Source organism: Bombina bombina, chromosome 3, assembly GCF_027579735.1.
Source record: "Bombina bombina isolate aBomBom1 chromosome 3, aBomBom1.pri, whole genome shotgun sequence".
NCBI lineage: Eukaryota > Metazoa > Chordata > Amphibia > Anura > Bombinatoridae > Bombina > Bombina bombina.
The window spans coordinates 370,449,337-370,470,694 of NC_069501.1; the positions used below are offsets into that span (position 1 = coordinate 370,449,337).

The following is a 21,358-nucleotide window of genomic DNA, read 5'->3' on the forward strand; positions in this document are numbered from 1 at the left end:
AGGGGCTGTAATCAAGCAATTACATGTAAGTAGTGACTTCATTAGAAGAGACTTTTCCTTAATTACCAGCACATATAATGCTTTAAATATGTGTTAGATCTGCTCTCTTTACAACTGTAAACATTAAAAATATACAAATGTATTTGTGCTAAATGCCATTAGTTGGGTGTTTAAAATATAGTGTAAGAAGTATTTGGACAACCATGAAGGGGAGATAAGCTAGTACCCAAAGCGACGAGTAAAAATACCACCTTATCCTGCAATTTAGACAGGGAGGTTCACATTAAAAAATAGAGATTAAAAGTATAGTGCAAGGAGGTAATTGCAAGGTACTTTTAAATTCACTTCTATTTGTAAATGTACTTTTTTTCCCCTTTCTCTTGGTGTCCTTTGATGAAAAATAATATGTACATATTGTACACTACTGGGAGTTAGCTAGTGATTGGTGGCTACAACCATTTGTCTGTTGTCTCACCAGATGTGTTATGCCAATACCCAGAATGGCATTGGTGCTCTGGAGCCAACTTTAAAAGGAACAGTTAAGTCCAAAATAAACTGTCATGATTGAAATAGGGCATGTAATTTAAAACAACTTTCCAATTTACTTTTATCACCAATTTTGCTTTGTTCTCTTGGTATTGTTAGTTGAAAGCTAATCCTAGGTAGGCTCATATGCTAATTTCTTAGAGCTTGAAGGCCGCCTCTTATTTGAAATAATTTTGACAGTTTTTCACCACTAGAGGGCGTTAGTTCATTTGTGTCATATAGATAACATTGAGCTCATGCATGTGAAGTTACCTAGGAGTCAGCAATGATTGGCCAAAGGCAAGTCTGTCAAAAGAACTGAAATAAGGGGGCAGTTTGCACAGTGTTAGATACAAGGTAATCACAGAGGTAAAACGTGTATTATTATAACTGTTTATGCAATACTGGAGAATGGATAATAAAGGGAAAATCTGTATTTTTAAACAACAGAAATTCTGGTGTTGACTGCCCCTTTAACTATATGTTTAATCACTTTGTAGGAGTTAAACATGCAGTTATAGACAAGAAAGAGTTCAATAATAAAATGCTGTAACATATTAGAGCATTTTCTCTTTTTACTTTTACATCCCTTTAATCTAATGTCGCTCTAAGTGCTAGTGAAAAAACAAAACAAAACATAATAATCTTTAAAAATAAGAGATATTTTAATGGGATTTGTTTTATTTAAAAATGACAGAAAAAAACTATCATAAGGAGATGTAATGCATTTTAAACAAAACTATTTATGTAGGTTTCTGCAAAACATGTGATGGTCTATTAAACACTACAAAAATAAAAGATAAATCCTCAGTTCTAAAGTGTGTCTGTTTTATATTAAGATAAGATCATGAGTAATCTCACAATGCATATTTGCACCAGACCTAAATAATGTATTTACTTATATGTATTTATTGCAATCTAAAAGCAATCCCATTTATTTATACACTTCAAATGCGGTTTAGTCTTTTAGTTTTTCAGACAAAATAATACAAAGTGACAGCTCACATCTTACATTAAAAGGGACCATGAAGCCCAAATGTTATTCAGATAGAACCTCCAGTTGTTTTAGAACTACATTTCCTATGATGCTTAAGTGTCTTTATGTTTAAATCTTTTTTATTGGGTTTTATAAATACAAAAAGAATTTGTAAAACAGTAAAAACAGTAACATTACTATCCCTCTCTTCCCTCATCTCCATCTGAGAATTATCTAGAAACCATATTTCCAGTAGCACCCTACTCATGATTCTGTGTTCCTAGGACAACAGATCCAGAGTTGGTCTTTTTATAACTTCCCAACTTAGTCAATTCAGAGTTTGGAGCAGCCTCTGTAGGTAACATGACTAACTCCAATAGTCCTGGTCTTTTTAATATGTTAGTTCTCAGAGTCTTTGCTGATGAGTGCCTCTGTCCCCAGTATGTAGTCCACTGAGCGATTGTTCCTCTGAGATTCTAACCTTATTCAGTTGAATATAACTTTCTTCAATAGATATTGTTAGACCATAACTGATTATCTAAGTTGCAATATTAAAAGGGGGAGAGGGTGCATGAATAAGAGTAGAATGCATCAGCAGAGACGAGGAGAGAGAAGGGGGGTATAGGGAGAAGGGTGGGGAAAAGTAATAAACCACATTACTGTAACATCAATATTGAGGGGAAAGATATAGGGGGAAGTGACGACCTTTGCTCTTCTTTAGTAGTCATCATATCAGTAGATTGTAACATGTTGTTAGCTAACGTCCAGATCCAGACCTCTCAGCTCTATCTCTAAGTTCTAGATCTATTTGCTTATCCAGTAATACCATATCTTATGTACTGTTTCTCTGTTGTCTAGTATTCCTGAGGCTAATTCATACATGGTGTATGTATGCTGGATTTTATTAGTTATCTCTGTCCATGTGGGGGCACCAGTTTTCCAATATCTGGCTATGCACATCCTTGTGATCGTGCACATAATTCTGATGAATGTATTGATAAATTTGTTATATCTATTGAAATGCTCGTGTAAGAGTGCGTGTTGAATCGTAAGGACTATATTGTCACCAAGCATCTGGCTGAGAAAGGTATCTAGTTGTCTCCAAATCCCTGCTATTTCTCTACAATCCCACCACATGTGCCTGTATGTCCCTATTTCCCCGCATCCTCTATAACACAGTCTGCTTCCTTGTGGTTGTATGTGTGCAGTTCTCAGGGGTGTCAAATACCATCTATAAATCGTTTTGGTTATATTCTCTTTCAGGTCCACACTCAGAAGGCCCTTATCAGCCTTCTGAAATATTTCTTCCCATTCCTTAGTTTCCTTAACTATGTGTAATTCTTTTTCCCAAGCTAGCATTATGGACGTTTTGGTGGAATGTTGAGAGGCTTGTATGGCTATATATAACATAGATATGGAATGTTTAGTGCGTTCGTCTGATCGCTTAAGTGTCTTTAAGCTGCCTAAGCATCATGGGAAATGTAGTTCTAAAACATCAAAGGCGAGATCACATATGCGGCGCAGGCTTCAGCACAACTGCTGAATCCCGCGTTGCCCGTAATTTTCCCTCGCATATTGGAGAAGCACATAATCCCTGCCGACAGTTCATAAAGTGCTGTAAATCGGATAAACTAGCGATGCCCAGAAATATGCATAAAAATAAAAATTTCTGGAGTCGCCAGTGACTGCCGGCGCCTAAGAAAAATAAAAATTTAAATCTCCCGTAAAAGTCTAACAAGCCTCCCAAAAATAAACCTGACACATAAAAACCCTTATATCCGCAATCCCCCCACATTGCAACTAATAATAAAAGTATTAACCCCTAAACTGACATTCACCCACATTGCAATCTCCCTAATATATGTATTAACCCCTAACCCCCCATTCACCCACATCACAATTAACCTAATTAAACTATTAACCCCTAACCCATCATTCACCCACATCGCAATTAACCTAATTAAGCTATTAACCCTTAATCCGCCATTAACCCACATCACAATTAACCTAATTAATCTATTAACCGCTAAACCCCCACAACGCAATTAACCTATTTAAATTACTAAGCTCCCTAACCTAACACCCCCTAAATTAACCCCAATTACCTAAATTAAAAAATACTAAGTTACAATTAAAATAAAAAACTACTTTAAAAATAAAAAAACTGTTGAAATGAATCTAAAATTACAAAAAAATAAAAAAAATCTAACATTACATAAAATAATAAACCAAATTATCAAAAATAAAAAAATTAAACCTAATCCCTATGAAAATAAAAAAGCCCCCCCAAAAATAAAAAAACACACCCTAATCTAAACTAAACTACCAATAGCCCTTAAAAGGGCCCTTTTAGGGCATTGACCTATGTTAAACAGCTCTTTTACCTTAAATACTAAGTCCCCCCTCTAACAGTAAAACCCCCCACCCACCAAACCCCCCAAAATAAAAAAAACTAAACGCTAAAGGGGCATTTGTATGGGCATTGCCCTTAAAAGCGCATTCAGCTCTTTTACTACCCTTAAAAGGGCATTCAGCGCTTTTACAAGTGCCCATTAAATCCCTAATCTAAAAAAATAAAATAAAAATCCTAACTCTAAGCCCCAAATAGGTACTCACCGTTCCTGAAGTCCGGCTGAGAAGGTCCTCTTCCAGGCGTTGGTGAAGTTTTTTTGGAACCGGCGACATCTTCCATCTTAATCCAGGAACAAGCTGGCGCCGAGCGGAGATGAACGCGGAACTGAAGACCGGTGACCGCTGAGCCATGGAGCGTGGAGGATCCTCTTCATACACTGAATAAAAGCTACGCATTAAAATATGGCGTCACATACATTCCTATTGGCTGATTTAAATCTTCAAATCAGCCATTAGGATGAGAGCTACTGAAATCCTATTGGCTGTTTAAATCAGCCAATAGGATTTCAGTAGCTCTCATTTTTTCCTTGCATTTTTTAATGCAAAAGAGCTGTTTAACTTTTAAGGGCAATTGGTAGATTAGTATTAGATTAGGGGGTGTTTTTATTTTGGGGGGCTTTTTTTTATTTTTACAGGGATTCATTTTTTTCTTGTTTTTTTTTTATAATTTGATTTATTTTTTTCTGTAATGTTAGACTGATTTTTCGTAATTTTATATTGTTTTAATTTAATCTTAGGTTTTTTTTTTAGTACTGTTAGGATTTTTTATTTTAATTGTAATTAGTATAGTATAGTATTATACTAGTGTAGTATTTTATTATTTTATGTAATGTAGGGTTAATTTAGGGGGTGTTAGGTTAGGGGGCTTAGTAATTAAATTAGGTTTATTGCAATATGGGTTAATGGCGGATATGGGGTTAATGGTTTTATTAGGTAGATTGTGATGTGGGTGAATGGCGGTTTAGGGGTTAATAGTTTTATTAGGTAGATTGTGATATGGGTGAATGGCGGATTAGGGGTTAATAGTTTTAAGGTTTATTGCGATATGGGTTAATGGCGGATTAGGTCTTAATAGTTTTATTAGGTTTATTGGGATATGGGTTAATAGTTTTATTAGGTAGATTGCGATATGGGTGAATGGCAAATTATTTATTAGGTTTATTGCGATATGGGTTAATGGCGAATTAGGGGTTAATATACTTTATTAGATTTATTGTGATATGGGTTAATGGTGGATTAGGGGTTAATATACTTTATTAGTTGTTGCAGTGGGGGTTGGCGGTTGACAGGTAGATAGATATTGCGCATGAGTTAGGTGTTAATATTTTCAGCCAGTTACGGGAGTTACGGTACTTTCATGCTTGCTGTGCCTGCCTATGTGTGGCGAGGTGAAAATGGAGTAAAAATTTCTCAATTTTCGCCGCATAAGTCCTTGCGCTGAATATGTGATACCGATTTGCGACGCGGTTCTATGTTAGCTTATGGGAGTAAAAATTCCGGGCGACGGGTGAAATATATGCGCCGCATTTATATGCGGCGCCATATATACGATACCAAAACAGTGTAAAATCCGGCAACGCCGCATATGTAATCTTGCCCCAGGAGAGCCAAGGTTGCTGAGCTATGAGATAGAGCATGCAATTTTAAACAACTTACATAATTTTGCTTCTATTATCAAATTTCTGAGTTCTCTAGGTATTTTTTGTTGAAAGGCAGGAACAAAAGCTCAGGAGCGTGCAAGTGTCTGGAACACTATATGGCAGCAGCTTTTCAAGAATGTTATCAATTTGCAAGAGCACTAGATGGCAGCATTTTGTCCTGCCATGTAGTGCTCCAGACGTCTAAAACTTGGTATCTCTTCAACAAATAACATAGGAATCAAGCAAATTTGATCATAGAAGTAAATTGAAAACTTTTTTTTTAAAAGGAATGTCTGAATTGCAAAAGAAAATGTTTGGAGTTCATATCCCTTTAATAGATTTAAAGAGAGATCCACAGACACAGCTAAAAAGTTAGATATTTGATAATTGAAAGAAATGTTTTGGGGGGGTTTCACTGAGATTTTCCCAGTACAAGGTTAAATATCATTAGTTATTATAGGAACAATTATAATATGAAGGTACAGAATAGGAAGGACAATGTGACAAACTATGCGTAGAATAGCTGGAGTTTAAAAAATTTCTTCTGAAAATCAACTAAAGAGATATTAGAGATAAAACAAAGTAACACTCATGACTATGCCCACCCAACACATTTATATAAATTAAATTAATCATATTATATAAACCTTTGTATTAGTGGCTTTATTTGTAGCACTTTGACTTTTGTTTTTTTACTTTTCTGGCGGTTGAAACAATTCAATCTTCGTTCAATCACACAGTTTCCCTCCTGTACTTTCGTGGTTTTCACATTTTAGTTCTGTATTGCATTGCCTTAAAATTTCAGGGATGGCTCTCCTGATGTTTTAGAACTACATTACCCATGATGCTTAGGTCCAGTTGAGCATCATGGGAAATATAGTTCAAAAACATCTGGAGGGCCAAGCTTCCCCATCCCTGCCTTAAATGGATATGAAAGTCAATATTAAACATTGACGATTCAAACAGAGTAAGTCATTTTGAAACTCTTTTTTTGGTGTTTACACACATTGGTCTCTTGTCATTGGCTCACCAGATGTGCACAACTAGATCCCAGTAGTGCATTTCTGCTCTCTAGCTGACTATCAAATGATTTTGCAGGGGGTTAAAAACAATGTTATTTGCAAGAAATGGAAGGAGTAGCCAGAATCCTTGCACTCAAATGGATCGGTCAGGGTGAAATGCCAAAAAACGAACCGGCACCAATGAGCTATGATAAAAAGCTTCTTTTATTGGATAGATAGCACATAAAAAGGCATACACGCCAGCACAAATTACAGGTCACCTGTAATTTGTGCTGGCGTGTATGCCTTTTTATGTGCTATCTATCCAATAAAAGAAGCTTTTTATCATAGCTCATTGGTGCCGGTTCGTTTTTTGGCATTTCACCCTGACCGATCCATTTGAGTGCAAGGATTCTGGCTACTCCTTACCTTGTTGATTTCTCAGGGAATCCGGTGAAATTTCCCTGTACTATCCGTTTGCACCTGTTGAACTGGAACCTTCCTTCCCGGCCTTAGCTCCCGTGGGGAGCGCTGAAGAGGAGACACAGAGCAGAGCGGTGCTGCTGAGATAGCAGTGAAGACAGCGCGGCACGCTGGGTGAGTGCACACACATTACTGACAGAAGCGTTTACCAAAGGAATTCATCTTGCAAGAAATGGAGCAATAATAAAATGCTTTAAAATATTATAGCATTTTCTGATTGCACCTTTATGTCCCTTTAACCCTTTGAGTGCTAACAACTGCTCTGAGCCGCCTCAAATTGTCCCAGTCAGGTGTTGACGACGGCTCAGAGACCCACCTTTAGGGCAATCTGGGGGCTCCCACCTACTCCCATCCCGGCGATCTGGCCTGAATAGTGAGAGACATCGCCGGGGCTTCACGATTCGCGCGGGGACGTCACTGCACAACTTTATTTAAAATGAACAATGGACAATATAGGGAAATGGGGGCACGCTGCTTAGAAGCCTGTATCTCAGCTACAGACCCCCAAGCCCCATTGTTGGAAAGGTAATCACCTAACCTTTCCAACGGTATAAGTCTTGGGGATCTGTAAAAAAAAAAAAAAAGTAAAAAAAAATATATTTAAAAAAAGTAAAAAAAAAAAAATAGCTCAAATGCAGCTTAGCACCCAGGTGAGAAATGGCGTAGCAGCCAAAGGGTTAAAATATCCTATTAAAGGGCCAAATTACTAGTGGAGGGCTATCGCTCACGCGATATTCTAAGTTCGGTTTTTTGAACACATCTGGTTAGCATGCAAGCAATAACTTTTTACTTTCAACTTGTAATACGAACGCTACCAGACGCGTGCAAAACGTTTACTTCTAGTGCTGTTAGCTCGAGAGCGAAAGCACTAAATAGGACTCCACTCAATCTGGCCCTAAATAAATTTGAAGCACATTAAAAGGCACTTAAATCTGCATATCTCTACCATGCAGAGTCAATAGATTGCTGTACTGAAGGTCCAAAAACACAATTTATGCTTACCTGATACATTTATTTCTCTTGTGGCGTATCCAGTCCACGGATCATCCATTACTTGTGGGATATTCTCATTCCCAATAGGAAGTTGCAAGAGGACACCCACAGCAGAGCTGTAATATAGCTCCTCCCCTAACTGTCATAGCCAGTCATTTGACCGAAAACAAGCCAAGAAAGGAGGAACCATAGGGTGCAGTGGTGACTGTAGTTTAAATTTAAAAATTACCTGCCTTAAAATGACAGGGCGGGCCGTGGACTGGACACACCACAAGAGAAATAAATTTATCAGGTAAGCATAAATTGTGTTTTCTCTTGTAAGGTGTATCCAGTCCACGGATCATCCATTACTTGTGGGATACCAATAGCAAAGCTAAAGTACACGGATGAAGGGAGGGACAAGGCAGGTACTTAAATGGAAGGAACCACTGCCTGTAAAACCTTTCTCCCAAATATAGCCTCCGAAGAAGCAAAAGTATCAAATTTGTAAAATTTTGAAAAAGTATGAAGCGAAGACCAAGTCGCCGCCTTGCAAATCTGTTCAACAGAAGCCTCATTTTTAAAGGCCCAAGTGGAAGCCACAGCTCTAGTGGAATGAGCTGTAATCCTTTCAGGAGGCTGCTGTCCAGCAGTCTCATAGGCTAAGCGGATTATGCTTCTTAGCCAAAAAGAAAGAGAGGTTGCCGAAGCCTTTTGACCTCTCCTCTGTCCAGAGTAGACAACAAACAAAGCCAATGCTTGACGAAAATCTTTAGTAGCTTGTAAGTAAAACTTTAAAGCACGGACCACGACCAGATTGTGTAATAGAAGTTCCTTCTTCGAAGAAGGATTAGGACACAAGGATGGAACAACACAAGGATGGAACAACAATCTCTTGATTGATATTCTTGTTAGATACCACCTTAGGTAAAAACCCAGGTTTGGTACGCAGGACTACCTTATCCGTATGAAAAATCAGATAAGGAGAATCACATTGTAAGGCAGATAACTCGGAGACTCTACGAGCCGAGGAAATAGCTACCAAAAAAAGCTCCTTGAAGAACCTTAAGAACTAAATTTAAGCTCCATGGTGGAGCAACAGGTTTAAACACAGTCTTGATTCTAACTAAAGCCTGACAAAATGCCGGAACGTCTGGAACATCTGTCAGACGCTTGTGCAAAAGAATAGAAGAGCAGAAATCTGTCCTTTTAAGGAACTAGCTGACAATCCTTTTTCCAAACCTTCTTGGAGAAAAGATAATATCCTGGGAATCCTGACCTTACTCCATGAGTAACCCTTGGATTCACACCAATAAAGATATTTACGCCATATCTTATGGTAAATTTTCCTGGTGACAGGCTTTCGTGCCTGTATTAAGGTATCAATAACTGTTTCTAGGCAAAATTTGAGCCAGCCATGTGGAAAAAACTAGGCCCCAATAAAGTTTTATCACCAAAGCATATATAAAAACGATTAAACATGCCAGCAAACGTTTTATATTGCAATATCATAAGGGTATTACCCCTGAGAGTAAGCATGATACCAGTCGTTATTAAATCACTGTATTCAGGCTTAACTTACATTAATCCGGTATCAGCAGCATTTTCTAGTATTTTCCATCTCTAGAAAAAATTATAACTGCACATACCTCATAGCAGAGTAAACTGCACGCCATTCTCTCGCTGAAGTTACCTCTCTCCTCAGACATATGTGAGAACAGCAATGGATCTTAGTTACAACCTGCTAAGATCATAGAAACCTCAGGCAGATTCTTCTTCTATTTACTGCCTGAGATAAAATAGCACAACTCCGGTAGTATTTAAAAATAACAAACTTTTGATTGAAGAAAATAAACTAACTATATTTCACCACTCTCTCTTACGACCTCCTTGCTTGTTGAGAGTTGCAAGAGAATGACTGGCTATGACAGTTAGGGGAGGAGCTATATTACAGCTCTGCTGTGGGTGTCCTCTTGCAACTTCCTGTTGGGAATGAGAATATCCCACAAGTAATGGATGATCCGTGGACTGGATACACCTTACAAGAGAAAAGTCTATTTACATAAAAATCTGTCTACTATAGACCCTTAACACAACATGATACTGAAGGTGCTGCTCTCTATATTCAGAACTTCCTCCTACTTACAAGACAAACAGAATAACAGATTGTCCTGAGAAAGCAGCACTATCATTAACAAATAATTAGTAATGCCCACATGGTTATATGGGCAGGGAGCCGATACCATGTATAAAGCTTGCTAGACACCACCGTGAGTTACAGTTATTGGAGAGGAAGGATAAAATCACAAAAGGCTGTGCGTTTGTGTTTGGCTTTTACAAATAAAATTAAATTAGAAAATCCCTTACATATCCTTATGAGCAAGTTTTTAAACCATATATACAGAGGTTGAAAAAACAATTTATGCTTACCAGATACATTCCTTTCCTTCCTGGCAGGGAGAGTCCACAACTTCATTCCTTACTGTTGGGAAATAAAACACCTGGCCTCCATTAGGAGGCAAAGACACCCCAGCCAAAGGCTTAAATATCCCTCCCACTTCCCCTATCCCCCAGTCATTCTACCGAAGGAAGGAAAGGAATTTATCTGGTAAGCATAAATTATGTTTTCCTTCCATAACGCAGGGAGAGTCCACAAATTAATTCCTTACTGTTGGGAAAACTATACCAAAGCTCCAGAGAACACTGAATGAATAACGGAAGGGGGAATAAAAAAAAAAAGAAAGAAAAGGAGGTGGACCCTATTCTGAGGGCACCACTGCCTGCAAAACTTTTCTCCCAAATGCTGCCAAGCGAACACATCAAACTTGTAAAATTTAGAAAAATTGTGTAAAGAGAACTAGGTAGCGGCCTTACAAATCTGATCCATTGAGGCTTCGTTTTTAAAAGCCCAGGAGGAAGCCACTGCTCTAGTGGAATGAGCCGTTATCCTGTCAGGAGGCTGTAGTCCCGCTGTCTAATAAGCTAAGCGGATGACACTCCTCAACCAGAAAGATAGGGAAGTTTTTTTAAAGTAGACGAGGAGAAAAAAGATGTTCCTATTCTTTCCCATTCGTTACTTATAATGTTTGCCATCCAAACTGGCACAGGAAAAGTCAGAGGGACCTTCCTGTTTTTATAAACCCTGTCTAATTTAGGGATCTTAGGTTCCTCAGGGAGAGTAGCCTCTGGAACCTCTAGCGTAGACAGAACCTCCTTTAATAAAAAATGCAATTTGATAAAAAAAATGCTCAATTTTAAATCTAAAGGAGGGTTCCTCCGCTGAAGTAGGTTTAGAAACTGAAGTCTCCGACTCAGAAAGTTCACCCTCTGAAGCTACAGAGGTTAACTCATCCTCGGATAGCTGGGACATAGTACCTAAATCCGACAATTTAGATGACTCCAAGTCAGGAGAACTATGTTTAACCTTTCTCTTGCATTTGTTAGAGCAAAGTAAGGCACCCTGGGCCACAGACACCGCCGATTGTAACTGCGCGGTAAAGTCCGCAGGAAAAAAGCCCCCTCCTGATGGAGGATTAGTTGAGCCGCGGGGAACTGCATGTGGAGCGCGTAGTGTAGAAGAAGGGGTAGTAATCTCTCTGGACTCTACCCCTCTGAGCCGTCTACCTCTCAGGAATCTAATTGCGCTATGAGTATTAGCAGGCTTGTCTCCCTTCTTAGACTTTAGAACAACTTAGGCAAATGGAATAAAATTGAGCAGGCAGGCAAACCACGGCCTCCTCACAATATAAACAGGAATTATTAATCAGTACAGAAGGAGCGGAACCTTCTAATGTAATATCAGAGTCCTCCATAGCTAGGATATATTCACAGAAGGACAGACAAAAATGAAACACTTTATTAAAAAAAAACGGCACCGTTATAATCCCAATGGCTGGGGCACTCACCACCTCCTAGACCCAGACAGCTAACGGAGAAAACGCTCTCCTTAAAAGCGATGTTCGCAGCAAGATCGTAGGAAAAACGAAAAGACTGCACCCGGTCACGTAGTGCGTAAGACAGAACTACCCCTGCTATAAAAAAGGCGCCAAGCTATTATGAGCTGCGCAACACACAAAAATGAAAGTGAAACCTGTTTCTTCCAAGCCAAAAGAACACAGTCTATGAGCCCAAAAATATAAAAGCAGTTATAAATAACCCTTGCTGTTCAAATAATCTCCCTTAAAGAGATATTAACCCTTGATCCTATTGAGGCATAAAGGAGCCCACACTGTGACCCTGTATAGCAAAAGTATATATAAAACGATCTTACCTCCAGGATCCATGCTGTGGAACAGGCACAGCTTCTCAAGTGTGACAGTCTTGCAGCTACACCTCTGACATGGACTTAAGTGAGTAATAGCAAGCAGTGAAACTCGTCAACACTGATTGCCCGGGAGCTGTTAGGCGTCAGTCTGGATGGGTTTGCAGAAAAACTTTCCCTGCATCTCCAGACTCTAACATTCAGCAATACTCGCACTGAGAGGTTGACATGATTACTTAAAACCCCAGCCCTTTCTTGAAGGGAACATACCCATTACAGGACTATCCAAATCTTCTCACACTTCTCTGCCACCTCCTATAGTGACGAAATGCAAAGAATGACTGGGGGATAGGGGAAGTTAGAGGGATATTTAAGCCTTTACCTGGAGTGTCTTTGCCTCCTCCTGGTGGCCAAGTGTTGTATTTCCCAACAGTAAGGAATGAAGTAGTGCCCAAGTGCTACAAGTCCCATGTATATTTTTTCTAGCCCACTTTTTCAAATACAAAATTTTTCATGGTGCCATACATGAAATTTTCCCTATGGGCTTTGCTCCCAGGCTTGTCTGGGGTTAACTGCCTGGGTACCTGAAGGCTGTACAGCTGTCTGGGAGTGCTGGTGAGCACCCAGGGCTGTGAGTTTTGCATAGTTATAGGATATGTACCTTGTTCGTTTTGAGAGTGCAGTCAATGTCCGTGTTTTTTCTGTGTTTTATATGTGTCTAGGGAAATTACAAAGAGCCTGTGTCACCCTTGTTTGTATCTCAGTGTGTTTGGATGAAGGCATGCATTGTGTGGCTATAAGTTAGGGACCCAGAGAGAAAGAGACCTTCACTTTTTCCTGAGCCTATCACCATTTGGCCAAATTCTGTAACAAACTTTCAATTTTGCTTTTAATCTAGCCGTGTATATACGTGTATATACTGTATATATATCCAGATCCTTGTGTGTTAAGACTTTCACACTGATATATCCTGCTCCAAAAATAGCAAACAATGAAGAATTATGAATATTCTCCTATGCCTACTTAACAGTGTGCACATGTCTTTAGCTCTCTATGACAGCAGTGTTTGCAACTATGTATAACATTGCTAAAAACATTGTTTCAAACACTGCTTCAAGGTGGCTAAAGACACGTACATGCTTGTGAGTCCATCTAGGATTAACATAAAATATCAAAAGAACTAAGCAAAATTGATAATATAAATAAATTATAAAGTTGTTTAAAAGGTCATGCTCTATCCATTTAAGTTTAATTTTGACTTAACAGTCCCTTTAAAGGAAAATTGTACTGTAACTTTTTTCTCCTTTACTGTTCCCACAAAACAATTTTAGTTGTTGTAGTGTATTAAATTGCTACAAATAGCTCCTTTACATATATTTTGTCATTAGAAATAGCGGATTTTGCCTGTTGAAACCTTCACCTATACTAAAAATCTTCAATACTGCAGTATTGGCTGTAGAAAAGCAAACAAGGAAGATCAGTTGGGAGAGAGACAAGCCCAATTGAAAAGGTACTCTGTATGAACTCTTATTACTGCTTGCCCGATTACACTGTCTCTGTAAGGCTATAACACAGTCAAGTAAACAGTTATAAAAATAAGCCTCTTAATTGGGAATAACAAGTTACAGAATACAAAGGAATCAAACACATAGTGAAAGTACTGCAGCAGACATGCCCCTTTTAACACATACGTCTAGTTTCCATTGTGTTGTAAACTGTATAAGCTGGTGTTAGCAAGTGCCTCCATTAAAGTCTATGGAAATGTTTTATGTTGCCACCAATTTACAACAGCAACACAAACTAGACCATACTTAGGGGTGAGCATTAGTGCGATAAGAATAGAGCATGTGTTTTGCACAATTATGTCCCTTTATTTGGCCACAAGGCAATCTTTACTCTATCAGTTGTTAATGGAGGAGTCTGTGTATCATAAACCTAAAGAATAGTTAACTCTATAACTGACTATTGGGGCTTTTGAAGTATTTTTTTCCCATTTAATATTCCAAAGGATGACAGAAGTTTGGCTGCCCATAAAGCATAACAAGAGGCTATGCAAGGATGCCGTGAAGCTACGAATATATTATACTTACTTCAGCACAATCCTGAAGAAGAATGCAGTCGTAATGATAACAAAATTGGACAACAAAACAACCAAAGCCTAAAAAAACAAGAGGAAAATAAGTGTATTTCACTTTGTTTTATGTACAGCAATAAAAAGTGTGCGCTATAAACAGACTGTGAATGAAGAGCTGTACAATTTGTATGCCTCAACTAACCTTAAAGGGACATGAAACCCAAATTTTTTTTCATGATTTAAAAAGAGAATACAATTTGAAACAACTTTCTAATTTACTTCTATTATCTAATGTGCTTCATTATCCTGATATCCTTTGCTGAAAAGCATATCTAGATAGGCTCAGTAGCCGATTGGTGGCTGCACAGATGCCTCGTGTGATGGGCTCATCCATGTGGATTGCTATTTCTTCAACAAAGGATATTGAAAGAATGAAATAAATAAGATAATCGAAGTAAATTGGAATGTTGTTTAACCCCTTAATGACCACAGCACTTTTCCATTTTCTGTCTGTTTGGGACCAAGGCTATTTTTACATTTTTGCGTTGTTTGTGTTTAGCTGTAATTTTCCTCTTACTCATTTACTGTACCCACACATATTATATACCGTTTTTCTCACCATTAAATGGACTTTCTAAAGATACCATTATTTTCATCATATCTTTTAATTTACTATACTTTTTTTTTATAAATTATGAGAAAAAAATGGAGAAAAAAAAAACACACTTTTTCTAACTTTTACCCCCAAAATCTGTTACATATTTACAACCACCATAAAACACCCATGCTAATTAGTTTCTAAATTAAATATCCAACGTTTACATGTTCTTTGCTTTTTTTGCAAGTTATAGGGCAATAAATACAAGTAGCACATTGCTATTTCCAAACCACTTTTTTTTTCAAAATTAGCGCTAGTTACATTGGGCCACTGATATCTTTCAGAAATCCCTGAATATCCCTTGACATGTATATATTTTTTTTTAGAAGACATCCCAAAGTATTGATCTAGGCCCATTTTTCTATATATCATGCCACCATTTCACCCCAAATACGATCAAATAAAAAAAAAAAGTAAATTTTTTCACAATTTTAGGTTTCTCACTGAAATTATTTACAAACAGCTTGTGCAATTATGGCACAAATGGTTGTAAATGCTTCTCTGGGATCCCCTTTGTTCAGAAATAGCAGACATATATGGCTTTGGCATTGCTTTTTGGTAATTAGAAGGCTGCTAAATGCCGCTGCGCATCACACGTGTATTATGGCTAGCAGTGAAGGGGTTAATTAGGTAGCTTGTTAGGTTAATTTTAGCTTTAGTGTAGAGATCAGCCTCCCACCTGACACATTACACCCCATGATGCCTCCCAAACAGCTCTCTTCCGTCCCCCACCCCACAATTGTCCAAGCCATGTTAAGTACTGGCAGAAAGTCTGCCAGTACTAAAATATAAGCTATCTTTGATTTTTGTTAACAAAATTTAAGCATATTTACATATGCTGCTATGTAGGATCCCCCTTAGCCCCCCAACCTCCATTACCCCCCCCCCAAACAGCTCTCTAACCCTCCCCCTCTAACTTATTGGTAGCCATCTTGGGTACTGGCAGCTGTCTGCCAGTACCCAGTTTACAATACAATACATTTTTTTTCCCTGTAGTGTAGCTTACCCCCTCCCAGATACCTTCGATCATTTATATTTTAATTTTATTTCCCCCTCTCTGCCACATTTTCTTCACTAATTTTCTGCAGTGCGGCGGTTCCCACCTGCTCCCTACCCATGTGCGCGCCCCCCGGTACTCCGCCCACGATCCCGCCCCCCTCTGGATCAAAGAAGGCATTGATGGCCGCCCACCCACCCACCAACGATTGCGGCCATCGATGGCCGATGCAGAGAGGGCCACAAAGTGTCTCTCTCTGCATCGGACTGCTAAAAAATGTTATCGCAGGATGTCTCAATATCGAGGCATCACTGCAATAACCGGAAAGCGGCTGGAATCGATCAGGATCGCTTCCATCGCTTTCAGAGACTGAGGACGTGCAGGGTACGCCCTCGGTCACTAAGGGTATTTTTTTGGAGGACGTACCCTGCACGTCCCCGGTTGTTAAGGGGTTAAAATTGTATTCTCTACCTGAATCCTGAAAGAAATTTTTTGGATTTAGCGTCCCTTTAAGTAACAGAGGGTTATGATTAAAAGAGTAAACACAGACAAGGAAGTCCAGATTAAAAACTTTCATGATTGTGATAGAGCAGAAACATTTTAGTTTATTAATATTACTTCAGAATTCCTAGGTAGGCCTAGTAGCAGCAATGCATAGCAGGTAGCCAACTGGTGATTGGTGGCTGCACAAATATGTCTCTTGTCATTGCCTCACCAGAAGTGTTCAGCTAGATGCCAGTAGTTCATTGCTGATCTTTAGCTCAAACCTTTGACAGCAGTTAAACACATAGTTAAAGCACTATATTATTGCACTGTTTGGATAAAAAACAGAACATTTTATTTTACCACTTTTAACTTTTTAACACTTATTTCTAGCTTTGGCAAATAGTGATAGGTTAACTACAAACAAAACTAACTCACTCTTTGTTAGAGGGATAGTTTACCTGAAAAATGTTATTGTTCAAAAAGATAGATAATCCCTTTACAACTGACAACATATATATTAATACACGTTTTACCTCTGTGATTACTTTGTATCTAAGCCTCTACAGACAGCCCCCTATCTCAGTGCTATTTATTTTTTGCGGTTTCATGCGTAACTTCATGGAAGTTAAAACAATGTTATCTATATGGCACACATAAACTAGCACTGTCTGGCTGTGAGAAGCTAATAAAAAGCATTAAGATAAGAGGCGGCCTGCAGGGGCTTAGAAACAGGCAGAGGCTTAAATGTTATAAAGTACTATTTGATAAGCCTGCCCAGAGGGCAATCTATGTTTTGAAAATACAACCCCCCAAGCTACAAAAAATAAAAATACTGAAAAAATAAACAAAGCTATCAAAAATAATAAAATAAAACGTAAACTAATACCCCTATAAGAATAAAAAATCCCCCCCAAAATAAACACTCCCTAATCTAATATCAAACTACCAAAAGCCCTTAACCCCTTAATGACCACAGCACTTTTCCATTTTCTGTCCGTTTGGGACCAAGGCTATTTTTACATTTTTGAGGTGTTTGTGTTTAGCTGTAATTTTCCTCTTACTCATTTACTGTACCCACACATATTATATACAGTTTTTCTCGCCATTAAATGGACTTTCTAAAGATACCATTATTTTCATCATATCTTATAATTTACTATAAAAAAAATATAAAATATGAGGAAAAAATGGAAAAAAACACACTTTTTCTAACTTTGACCCCCAAAATCTGTTACACATCTACAACCACCAAAAAACACCCATGCTAAATAGTTTCTAAATTTTGTCCTGATTTTAGAAATACCCAATGTTTACATGTTCTTTGCTTTTTTTGTAAACTATAGGACCATAAATACAAGTAGCACTTTGCTATTTCCAAACCATTTCTTTTCAAAATTAGCGCTAGTTACATTAGAACACTGATATCTTTCAGGAATCTCTGAATAGCCATTGACATGTATATATTTTTTTTTAGTAGACAACCCAAAGTATTGATCTAGGCCCATTTTGGTATATTTCATGCCACCATTTCACCGCCAAATGCAATCAAATACAAAAAATCGTTCACTTTTCACAATTTTTTTCACAAACTTTTGGTTTCTAACTTAAATTATTTACAAACAGCTTGTGCAATTATGGCATAAATGGTTGTAAATTCTTCTCTGAGATCCCCTTTGTTCAGAAATAGCAGACATATATGACTTTGGCGTTGCTTTTTGGTAATTAGAAGGCCGCTAAATGCCACTGCGCACCACACGTGTATTATGCCCAGCAGTGAAGGGGTTAATTAGGGAGCATGTAGGGAGCTTTTTGGGGTAGTTTTAGCTTTAGTGTAGTGTAGTAGACAACCCCAAGTATTGATCTAGGCCAATTTTGGTATATTTCATGCCACCATTTCACCGCCAAATGCGATCAAATTAAAAAAAAACGTTAATTTTTTCTCAATTTTAGGTTTCTCACTGAAATTATTTACAAACAGCTTGTGCAATTATGGCACAAATGGTTGTAAATGCTTCTCTGGGATCCCCTTTGTTCAGAAATAGCAGACATATATGGCTTTGGCATTGCTTTTTGGTAATTAGAAGGCCTCTAAATGCCGGTGCGCATCACACGTGTATTATGGCTAGCAGTGAAGGGGTTAATTATGTAGCTTGTAGGGAGCTAGCAGGGTTAATTTTAGCTTTAGTGTAGAGCTCAGCCTCCCACCTGAAACATCAGACCCCCTGATCCCTCCCAAACAGCTCTCTTCCCTCCCCCACCCCACAATTGTCCCCGCCATCTTAAGTACTGGCAGAAACTCTGCCAGTACTAAAATAAAAGGTATTTGGCCCTTTTTTAAAAATAAAAAAAAGCATATTTACATATGCTTATGTGTAGGATCCCCCCTTAGACCCCAACCTCACTGATCCCCCACCAAACAGCTCTAACCCTTCCCCTCTGCCTTAATGGGCGCCATCTTGGGTACTGGCAGCTGTCTGCCAGTACCCAGTTTTATAAAAAAATGTGCCTTTTTTTTTAAAATGCCCTTTTCTGTAGTGTAGCTTTCCCCCCCCCACCAAGACCAACCCCCAACCCCTTCCAGGTCCCTTAGATTACATTTTTAATAATTACATTTATTTATTTTTTTTAGCTTTTAACTTTTTTTTTTTCTGTAGTGTAGCGGTTCCCACCCGCTCCCGCCCCGTGCACGCGCCCGCCCGCCACCCCCCGTGCACGCGCGCGCTCCCGTGCGCGCCCCCGTAGATCCCGCCCCCGATCCCGCCCCCCTCCACTTCACACAGAGCACCGATGGCCGCCCACCCGCCTCCCACGTAAGCTCCCACCCACCAACGATACCGGCCATCGATGTCCGGTGCAGAGAGGGCCACAGAGTGGCTCTCTCTGCATCGGATGGCCAAGGGGGGTTATTGCAGGATGCCTCCATATCGAGGCATCACTGCAATAACCGGAAAGCAGCTGGAAGCGAGCAGGATCGCTTCCAGCTGCTTTCCAGACCAAGGACGTACGCCACACGTCCTCGGTCATTAAGTGTATTTTTTTTGAGGACGTGTGGCGTACGTCCTTGGTCCTTAAGGGGTTAAAAGGGCTTTTTGTAGGGCATTGCCCAAAGTTTAACAGCTCTTTTACATAAAAAAGTCCCCCTTAACAGTAACCCCCCCCCCCAAAAAAAACCCTAACATTAATAAACCTAAACTACCCATTGCCCCTAAAGGGGCATTTGTATGGGCATTGCCCTTAAAGGGGCATTCAGCTCTTTTTCACTGCCCTTAAAAGGGCATTCAGCTCTTGTGAAATTTGCCCAAAAAAACACTAATCTTAAAAAACAAAAAATTAGAAAAAAAAAAAACTATCACTAAAGCCCCAAATAGGTACTCACGGTTTCAGAAGTCCGGTGGAGGAGGTCTTCCCAGATGTGGCGATCCTCGGCGGTGGTCATCTGTGGCGGCGTCCGGGGTCCTCGGCGACATGGAGGCTTCTCTTCATCCGATGTCCGTGGTATACTGAAAATTGAATGCAAGTTACCCCATATTTATTAGGGTACCTTGCATTCCTATTAGCTGAATTTTTCAAAACAGCCAATAGGATTAGAGCTACTAAAACCCTATTGGCTGTTCAAATCAGTCAATAAGATTTCAGCAGCTCTCATTCTATTGGCTGCTGAATTTTTCAAAACAGCCAATAGGATTAGAGCTACTGAAATCCTATTGGCTGTTCAAATCAGCCAATAAGATTTTAGTAGCTCTCATCCTATTGGCTGATTTTGAAAATTTCAGCCAATAGGAATTCAACGTACCCCAATAAATATGGGGTACCTTGAATTCAATCTTCAGTGTGTGGCAGACGGTCGCATGAAGAGGAACCTCCACGAGGAGCGCCACCGCCACAGAGGATTGCCACTTCTGACCTCCGCCTTCGCTGTTGCTGAAGATGATGGACCCGCCTGGAAGAAGACCTTCTCTGCTGTACTTCTGAAACCGTGAGTACCTATTTGGGGCTTTAGTGTTAGGTTTTTTTTAAAACATTTTTTGGGGGTTTTGTTTTTTTAGATTAGGGTTTTTTTTGGGCAAATTTAAAAAGAGCTGAATGCCCTTTTAAGGGCAGTAAAAAAAGAGATGAATGCCCTTTTAAGGGCAATGCCCATACAAATGCCCCTTTAGGGGCAATGGGTAGTTTAGGTTTATTAGTGTTAGGTTTTTTTTGGGGGGTTTACTGTTAGGGGGGACTTGGTTTATTTGTAATGTAAAAACAGAATTTATGCTTACCTGATAAATTACTTTCTCCAACGGTGTGTCCGGTCCACGGCGTCATCCTTACTTGTGGGATATTCTCTTCCCCAACAGGAAATGGCAAAGAGCCCAGCAAAGCTGGTCATATGATCCCTCCTAGGCTCCGCCTACCCCAGTCATTCGACCGACGTACAGGAGGAAACATGCATAGGAGAAACCATATGATACCGTGGTGACTATAGTTAGAGAAAATAATTCATCAGACCTGATTAAAAAAACCAGGGCGGGCCGTGGACCGGACACACCGTTGGAGAAAGTAATTTATCAGGTAAGCATAAATTCTGTTTTCTCCAACATAGGTGTGTCCGGTCCACGGCGTCATCCTTACTTGTGGGAACCAATACCAAAGCTTTAGGACACGGATGAAGGGAGGGAGCAAATCAGGTCACCTAAATGGAAGGCACCACAGCTTGCAAAACCTTTCTCCCAAAAATAGCCTCTGAAGAAGCAAAAGTAACAAATTTGTAAAATTTGGCAAAAGTGTGCAGTGAAGACCAAGTCGCTGCCTTACATATCTGGTCAACAGAAGCCTCGTTCTTGAAGGCCCATGTGGAAGCCACAGCCCTAGTGGAATGAGCTGTGATTCT

The 21,358-nt window shown here is 39.2% G+C and overlaps 1 protein-coding gene across 1 annotated transcript in view; it reads right to left on the minus strand.

Annotated features, from left to right (window-relative positions):
• SLC35A5 (solute carrier family 35 member A5) overlaps window positions 1–21,358 on the minus strand; it is a 150,879-nt gene that overhangs the window by 23,798 nt on the left and 105,723 nt on the right. The window contains exon 5 of the mRNA XM_053706503.1: window positions 14,361–14,428. Coding sequence (XP_053562478.1) covers window positions 14,361–14,428 — 68 coding nt within the window. The remainder of the gene's footprint in view (window positions 1–14,360; window positions 14,429–21,358) is intronic.